Source organism: Natrix helvetica, assembly GCF_964273705.1.
Source record: "Natrix helvetica genome assembly, chromosome: 1".
In the NCBI taxonomy this organism is placed as follows: Eukaryota; Metazoa; Chordata; class Lepidosauria; order Squamata; family Natricidae; genus Natrix; species Natrix helvetica.
This window is the reverse complement of record NC_138548.1, coordinates 302659852-302668741: the sequence shown is the minus strand read 5'-3', so window position 1 is coordinate 302668741 and position 8890 is coordinate 302659852. Positions and strand designations below refer to the sequence as shown.

Here is an 8890-nt window from a genome sequence, read left to right as displayed (position 1 = left end):
CTCCTGATAATTCTCTAGGTACTCTTGATATTTCTTGCAAGAATATGGAAATAAATTGCCATTATCCTCTTTTAAGATGCCATTTCAACTTCTTAATCTAAATTGTACTCTGTTATTTCTGGTTTATCTCCTTTGTAAGTATCAACTAGCTTATCTTTGGGCCAGCCACAAGAATGTTGATTCTAAAGATATGCAATTTAAGATAAATGTATTTTTTCTAATGTCAGAACAACACCACTTTAAAATATTTAATTTAGAAAATTTGGGAAGATCTACTAAATACATGTGTCTTGATTTATCAAACTGATTTTTTAAAGAAGAAAACTGCTTTTTGAGGACTCTCTAATGTAAACAATCTATATGTCAAAGCTGGCGTTCAAGAGAGAACCTGAAGATCCAGTGCTCAGTCCTGCCTTCATCAATAGCACTACGCCAACTTGTCTTTGTACAACAATACCAATAGATTTTGTATTCAGAGTCAAGAGACTCTTTGGTATTCTTTTATTCCTTTTCTTTAAAAGCTCAAATTATATTAGCATTCCATCTATTAAGGCACGCTTCTGTGTAAACACTCTACAAAACATTTTTTCAATTGTTGTAAATGTATTATAATTTGAAAGCCAATAGAAAGAGGCCAAATGCTTTAATACATGACATAATCTTTTAGCAATTTACTTTGGCTTTGGTTCAGCCTAGTTTCTTTCATTCAATAGGACATTGGTATGTTGGATGGTTATGGAGTAATAATTTCAGTTCTTTGTTGTTGTAAGTTTTAACCTTTCACTATTTGTAATGCTTTTTGTAAATATACAGGTAGCTCTTGTTGTTCACAAGGGTTTAGTTCCAGGCTAACAACTGCAAATAACATGTTTGCAAATAATGAGAGCTCAAACTAATGTTTTTTATACATGTGCAAAAAACTATGTCTCATTTTGTGCACGTGTAAAATGCAGAATACTCCAAAAATCTGCGAATGAAACCACACACACAAAAATGAACTGAGGATACACAGAATCCTTTTCCATGAATAACAAGATCTGATCTATGTATGCTAATAACAGATACAAAATACCGTGGGTAATAAAACTGTAGATCAGGATCGCACAGTAGTCTTTGATAGATATACTGCCTCTTAATACAAAGCATTAGTTGTGCGATTTAAAGAACTTTCTGTGGATTAAATATTTTTAAAAACATATCAAATATCCATCTAATTCACTATCTAATTTCTGGCAACAACAAGTCAGTTGCTTTCAAGAAGCCCACAATGTTTAATACTTCTAAAAAGCCATCAAATTTCAACTGGATTTGTACAGTAAGGAAAACTATATAGCCCACATTGCTTGCATAAGTGTACTACAGTTCTATGAATATACTGACTATATTTTGCAGATAAATTTATCCTTGGGGATATGCCCCATCACTTCTCTGAAGTATAATTTTTAGTTTTTTAACAAGTGTAGGAAAAAATTATGTAATTTCAGATGGAATAGTTTGACCCTTATAAAATCTTATTATGGTATTCCGCTTTAATAAATAGTTGTTAGTGTGGTTTCTGGAAAAACATTAACATTGTTACCAGCTGTTTTAGAATATAAAGATTCTTTTAACTGTTGAAAAAAAACTATGTCATTCTTGTAAATAAGGAAAGGAAAATAACCAAGTTTCATGGCTTCCTAATGAGAAAACATTTCCTCTATTGCCACTTTCCCATACTCTTAGGGAAGGTCGTCCAACATTGTTATTCATTATTTAGTACATGAGAATCTCTTGCACACTCTCTCAGAGAAGTTCTATGTTTACACCTACTTCCTACTTAATTTCTTACAACCTATCTCAATATAGCACCTTCCCAGTACTATAAACTTATTCCAAATACTCCCTGTCTGCGTTATAATCTCTATGTCCTTTTGCTCTACATTTTTCTATAAAAAGTATTTCCTAATTCTTGTGAGTAGGCAGTCTTCATCTCTTGCAGCCAAACTCTAACCATTTACACTTGAAAATCCCTTTCATGCTTTCGCTGTTGATTTGCATATGGGGCTTTTCTCTCTCCTCCAGCATTCACAATCTTCTCCCCCTGGAGCTGGTTTGTAAAGCTTGGACTGCTGCACAGAATGGTTTTGCTTTGGTCACTTCTTTGCAGACGCTAGTTGGGCTCTTTCCCCTGAATCTTTGGCTTTGTCTCTCAGTGGGTTTTCCAGCGCCAGGGCTTTTATCATTCTGGACTGCTGCTGAGTTACTTGCCTTTGAACTGAAAACTTTTCCCTGCCTCTCTGTAGTCTTCCTGGTTCAACTCCCCCTCTGCTGTACCCACACATATGCTGGGTTTCTGGTCCATTTAAGAGGCCTTCTCTCTAATTAGGGAGTAGGTGGGGCTCTTTTATCCCCCTCTCCCTTTCTGGCAGCACTGAAGCTCTGGATTCCAGCAGGGAAGGAGAAATGCCTGCTCAATCTGGGAAGTTCCACATCCTTCCCTGCTTTTAAGAGATGAGAGCCTTTCTTTAAATTCCTGTTAGACCAGTTCACTATACATTTCTATATCTTATCCGTGACAAGATAAACAAATCTGAAAGAATGATTTATATCTCTGCTCTCTGTTGTACGGTGAATATGTAGGTTTGTAAAGACATATAATTGTCATTGAAGGATTTTTTTATCCACTGCATCTAGGCAATGGGTTGGTCCTCCATTATGAGTATAAACTCTCAGTCTCATAATTATACTTATTTATGGCCCACTTGAAGGCCATCTTTTCAATGGTGCTGTAGTTATCTTCTAAGAATAGTTTCTTGGCTAAATATACCACTGCATTATCTCCATACCCATGAATCTATACAGAGTTCTATGTCACAAGCATAATTTATTGATGGAAGCCATTTCATATTCTGGCCCTCTTAGGATGAGCCCTTGACACTAAGCTTCTGTCAAGTCTTGAAGGCTTAATGACATTCTGATGTCAATTTCACTAATTATTTATATGATTTATATAGCCACCCATTTCACATATGTGATTCTGGGCAGCTTACAGTAAGATAGATAAAAATAAATGCAATATGTAATATAATATATGTAATATAACATAGTATAACTGATAATCAATATTGTTTTATTGTCTCAATGCGAATTGTCAAAGCTCAAGCAGGGATGACAAAATGGGAAACAAACCAGTTATAATACTGTGCTAGTCCAAGGAGAAAATTAACTTCGTTCATTATTTTTGGAGCCTTGACTTCTTTCAGAACGAATGTTCTCTCTTTATCTAATTTCATATCTTTCAGAAATCAGAAAATCTAAATATATGATTTCTTCATAGTCTGCTTTGTTGAATTTATTGCTTCAGGAGACTTGTAATTTTTCCCTAATGCTTTAGCTATTCTTCCCAGGTTTGCCTATAAATACCATATTGATGTTATCTAAGTAAGCCTCACATCACTTTACTCTGCCCACAAAAGGTATTTGCAAGTTCAGTTAAATGTAGAATCACGAGAGAAAGCAGCCTTTGGTACATCCACCTAAACATATTGCAAGTTGAGGATGTATGTGGCTTTAGGAATCCAAAGGTACTTAATAGTTTTCTCAAGTATCAGAGCATATTGCAAGATCTGAAATACAATCCCCCCCACCCCCACCCTAAGAATTCTTGGATGATCTCTAGGATGTTGCATAGTTAGGATGAATGCACTTTGCAATGGTAAAGAAGTAAGCCAGTATTTTTTAAAATGTAGTTCTGATGAACAGTCTTCATATTACAGAACTTTTATTTTTTTACTACCATGACATCTTCATTTTTGGATATTTTAATGATGTAATTGTATATTTCAAAAGATGTGAAATATTATAATTCATTGTATTGAAAACTGTCTTGATTAAACCAACTCTAAAATTAATTGGAAATTCAATAAATCCCAGCTTTATTGTTCTCCCTTAAAACATTTATATTATATACATATATTAGAATATAGCATTTTATCTGTAGCATGTTACCACTTTCTTGGAGACATTCATACTACATACTTCCATACTTCATACTCATACTCCATACTTCATTGCCATTAATATTACTATTATTAAGCAACAGTAATATTCAGATGCTTTTATGACATATTAATTGCAGGTGAAGAACAAATAGCATAACTGTATTATTTTCATATAAAAATAGTTTTGTATTACAAAATATTTTACTTAATATTCTGAGGTTTCAGAATCACACTGGAATATGATCGTACACATGAAAAAGCATATGGTGAAAGGTTCCTGGTATTAATAAAATTGTGTTCAAGGTGAAGATGTTCTAACTGCGAATCTTCGTAGTCTTCTTCCTCTTCACTGTCATCATTTTCCTCCTCATAATTTAATCTGGATCTACAAATTCGCTCTGAAGGGACAGTTCTGTAAAACCATACCAGGATTAGTGAAACAAGGATAATTGTTATATTTTGTTAATAAATCTCATCAATTATCTTCCAGATAATTTTCAAGCTAGAAACGTGAAACTTGAAGCTATTTGGAAAGTGTGCCTTACTCTGGCTAATTGACATGTACATTACACAGCAGTCCAAAAATGACAAATCAGCCATTTAGTCTTATACCTGGTCAGCAAAGAAGCCCTCATCATATCAGGTAGCTCCCTAATCCTGATTGCAAAAGTGCTTAATCTCATAGCCCTACATCCTTATTGATTAAATGTATAAATAATTAAATGTTCGTTAAGGTTTAGATAGTTAAGGAAAAATTAGATTGAAAAATCTGATATATAAATGTGTTGTTCATAATGAAATGCAAAGGTGAATCTTTCTAGCCAGGCTAAAACAATACCCATCTAGTTAAGAAATATGTTTGGAAGATTCCAAAATACAGTATATTTGGGAACTTATTATATATTTTTGCTATTGTTATGTTGCTCATCAGCTGTAGTGAAATAAATTGATGGCTGCTACCTCTTTATTGGGTCGAGATTTAGCAGGAAAATACTCCTCAAAGCATGCTCAGTTCTTGCTTTTAATGTTTACTTAAAGAGAGGAGTTAGAAGGCCAAACATACTGAAATCTAAATAAACATTGCAGGACACAATCTTCTGCGTAAAAAGCTAAAAACTACTTTGATTTGAACTTGATTCCTAATTGCGACAAAGGATCATCTAGATTGTGTCCTGCAATGTTTATTCAGACTTCAGTATGTTTGACCTTCTAACTCCTTTCTTCAAAAGTAGTTTTGAGGTATTTTCAATGTATTTGGACATTTTAATTTTTTTTAACATGTTCAAATGATTAATCTGTCTTTGCTGGCAATCAAATTCCATCCCAGGGATTTGATTGCCAGCAATTTTGTTTCCTGGAAGAAGATAAATCACTTTTAAACAAATCTGTCATTCTCTTCTGGTTATTTTGGTAACAATATTTTCCCACTAAAATTACCAATACTTTCTAACTGGCCACTCAACTTTTGTCCTATTAAAAAAAACTTACTTGAGTGCCTACTGTATAGTTATCTTTCAGCTTGGGGCCACTACCAGACCACAGTCTTTTTTGGAACTGGGCTGTGCAAGCGGTGGGTGAGTGTGCCTACGCAGCTCTACTTGTGGAAGTACATGCTTGCACCGCTTGTACAAGTAGAGCTGCGTGCGCTGCTTGTACGGAACCATCCCCTCTCCCTTCCAAAGCGGAAAAGTTCAGGACCGCTGCTATACAGCAACCCTTCTCTCCATCTCCCACACACCACCAGATTACCTGATTTTGTTGTTGTTGAGTCTTAGAAAATGTAATGTTTTCAGTTCTGCAATTCCAAGTGGTACAGATTTCAACTGGTTATGATCTAAAAACATTTCTCTGAGAGAGTGATATGCTCCATAGAATGACACAACATCTATTCCATTATCATCAAGTTTGTTAAATGACAGATAGAGATATTCCAGCCCTGGTTTCATATGTCCAAATACAAATCCTGGAATTCTGTCAATTTGGTTCCCTATAAGTACAAGATGTACTAATGACTTTGGCAAATAGGAGGGAACCTGATACAACTTATTGTAAGAAAGATCAATAGATTCCAAGTTCCTGCATAAAGACAAAAATACACAAAAGTTAAAAAGAGTAAGATAACAGACATTCTAAAGCAAAAGATAGGGATATTGAAGCACTCAATCTCATCTATTCCAACTGTGTGGCTAAGTTCATGTTGCTCTCGGGCAGTGGGTCTCAACCTTCCTAATGCAGCGACCCCTTTAATATAGTTCCTCGTGTTGTGGTGACCCCCAACCATAAGATTATTTTATGTTTTTCATATTTTTTCAAAAATATGTGTTTTTCAATGGTCTTAGGCAACCCTTGTGAAAGCGCCGTTCGACCCCCAAAGGGGTCCCGACCCACAGGTTGAGAACTACCGCTCTAGGGTATAATTTGGTTGCTGTTTTATTTGTCATCATATGATTGGCAGATAGGTTTTTCTGATTTATTGACTGCAACTGTAGCTTAGTATGTTATCTGAATGAGGAGATGCAGTCTGATTTTCCTGTTATTTCTGTTTTGTTTTTATCCATGTCTCTAATAACTTCACAAAAATTTAAGAAAAGAATAGTTTAAAAAAAATCAAACAAGCTATAATTATTCTGCAGGATTAAGGTACGGTTAATGTATAATAGCAAATATAAATTTCCGTGTTTTGTTGCACAAGTCATTGTGGCCTAAGTCGTACATGATGGTAAACCAAATGGGAGCTTTCAATTTTATTAATCCCAAAAAAAGAGCAAAATGTATGTTCTTGTGTTGTCATTCAAGAACCAGGGTTGATTGATTCGTTTGTTTTGTTAAACAAATTTGTAAAATATGTGGCCTCAATAATGTTTTTAGTGTTCTTTGATTGACACTGATGGATACTGCAGATGCTTACAGCAGATGTTTGTGTACCACTCTTCCACCCAGCCTTGTTGAAAGCTATTAAACAGTTACGAATGAAGTAATATGGAAAAAAGAAGTCAGTTAGAACTTTAGGACAGCTATAGCCATCGAGGCAGTAGGCCCTGGATAATGACCAATGAACTTTCAGATTAAGATTTATGTAGAAAGTATGTTTGAACCTTCCCCTGCCTTTTAGCTTATCCAAGGAACGGATAATAGCTGATTATCAGGCAAAAAATTGTTGGTGCCCTAATGAAAAGCCTATATATATACTCTTCACAAACAGTCTAGTGATCCAAAGTGTTTCCTTAGGATATAAATTGGTAGCACATTTAGGAGAGCTTAGTTCTAGAAATTCCTCACGACATATTGTCAAAAATGAAGTCTTAAGAGTTATTTGCATTTTGTTGCACTTTTCACCTTCCAGAAAGAAAATCAGCATGCAGCTTTTTAACTTAGAACAACTACTTACATTGATGAAACTGTCAGGATCAAGGTGGTACTAGCTAGGGTAATTATTTCATGCCTCAAAAATCTGGAAGTTTGCAGTTCTGCACTACTTAATATGGAGGTAGGACTGCAAAAAGAAATGCCAGCTATCCTTTTTATTGCTAGTCATTTGTTTTTAATAAACATCTCAACTCCCTAAAGAGATTTTTTTTGTACCACCTACACTTTTCTCATCACAGTTCTCGAATTATTCATAACAATTTCCAGTATCTGGGGTCTGGCAAATTTGAAGCTACATGGGGGGGAGGTGGGGGGGATAACCATGGAAGTATTTATAGGTTCAGTTGCCTTCTTAATTTTTCTCCTCCAGTTATTTCATGAAAACTCTGCTAAAGTAATATAATGTAACTTGACTATGTTGATTCCGTTTTTACACTAGAGGATAATGGTGAGAGGGTTTTTTCCCTTTTTTGACATTTAGGAGGAAGGTGCTTCAAATACTTTTGTTTTAATTAATTAAGTTTAGTTTAACAAAGTTCAACAATGATAAGGATTGAATAAAGTTTTAGTTCTTTTTTCAAATATTATGTTTTTTGATAATAGATACACACTTTATTCTGCCAAGATCCTGTGTTGACTGCCTGTTACTTCACAGATATGTAGAATGTGTGAGTTGTGAGGGACCCTATGAGTTTTCATTCAGTGTTTCAATCCAATGCAATGGTTCTTCTCAAACCTGCATCAAACCATCTCTGGCAAGAGCATTTGAAGAACTTCAATAAGAAGAATTCATCACTATTCTAGGTACACTATTCTAGTGATTAACAGTTCTTGCTATTAGGAAAGTCCTCATAATATGAAACAAGAATCTTCTTTCTTTCCTGTCCTCAGTAACAGTGGAGAATAAGTCTGTCCTCTTGCAGTAACAGATTTTTAGGTACCTTGTGCAATAAACTAAATTCTTTTCTTTTACAATGGACAGAGTTCAAGCCTTAATTTTTCTTACATTTTGCATTTCCCACTAGTCTCATTAGCTTTTCTGACACCATCCCCACTAATTAAAACTTCCAATTTCTACTCTTTCTTGGTCATTAGCCTCTACTTCAATTTTTATACAATTCTCAGCTTGTTTTTCAGCTTATCAATAAGTCCATTTCATGCATAATGTCCTTTAAACTTTTTTCCCTTCTCATGGTGTTTCTGTGTGTTCTTCCTGGAAACTGTTTCTGATCCAACTGTTTTTGCTAATTCTAGAGCAAAGAAGAGATAAATATTCTGAGCTCTACAGATGATCAAGGGCTATTACAGAAACTTTCAGAAAATTTAGTAGGGAAGTGCAAAATCTATTTTTTCAGGCAATATTTTATAAGTCCTATGAAAGTTCCACTGCATCACACTGATCTGATCATCCCAGTAGCCGTTTGATAATTTTCTGAAAGCTAATCCTGTAAATTAGAAATAGTTCATGATGTTCTTCAACTTGTGATCACAATTGGGTCAGGAATTTCTATCCAATTTCCATAATTTGATGTGGTTGTAAAGCA

General features: G+C 34.7%; 2 protein-coding genes across 6 annotated transcripts in view; one reads left to right on the top strand and one right to left on the bottom strand.

The window, feature by feature from the left end:
• CENPP (centromere protein P) overlaps nt 1-8890 on the top strand; it is a 167612-nt gene that overhangs the window by 101698 nt on the left and 57024 nt on the right. The window lies entirely within an intron of this gene.
• ECM2 (extracellular matrix protein 2) overlaps nt 3786-8890 on the bottom strand; it is a 28530-nt gene continuing 23425 nt past the window's right edge. For all 3 annotated transcript variants that reach the window (XM_081934901.1, XM_081934903.1, XM_081934902.1), the window contains exons 10-11: nt 5730-6056; nt 3786-4392 (exon numbers count right to left, since the gene is read on the bottom strand). In XM_081934901.1, coding sequence (XP_081791027.1) covers nt 4182-4392; nt 5730-6056 — 538 coding nt within the window. In that variant the 3' untranslated portion in view covers nt 3786-4181. The remainder of the gene's footprint in view (nt 4393-5729; nt 6057-8890) is intronic.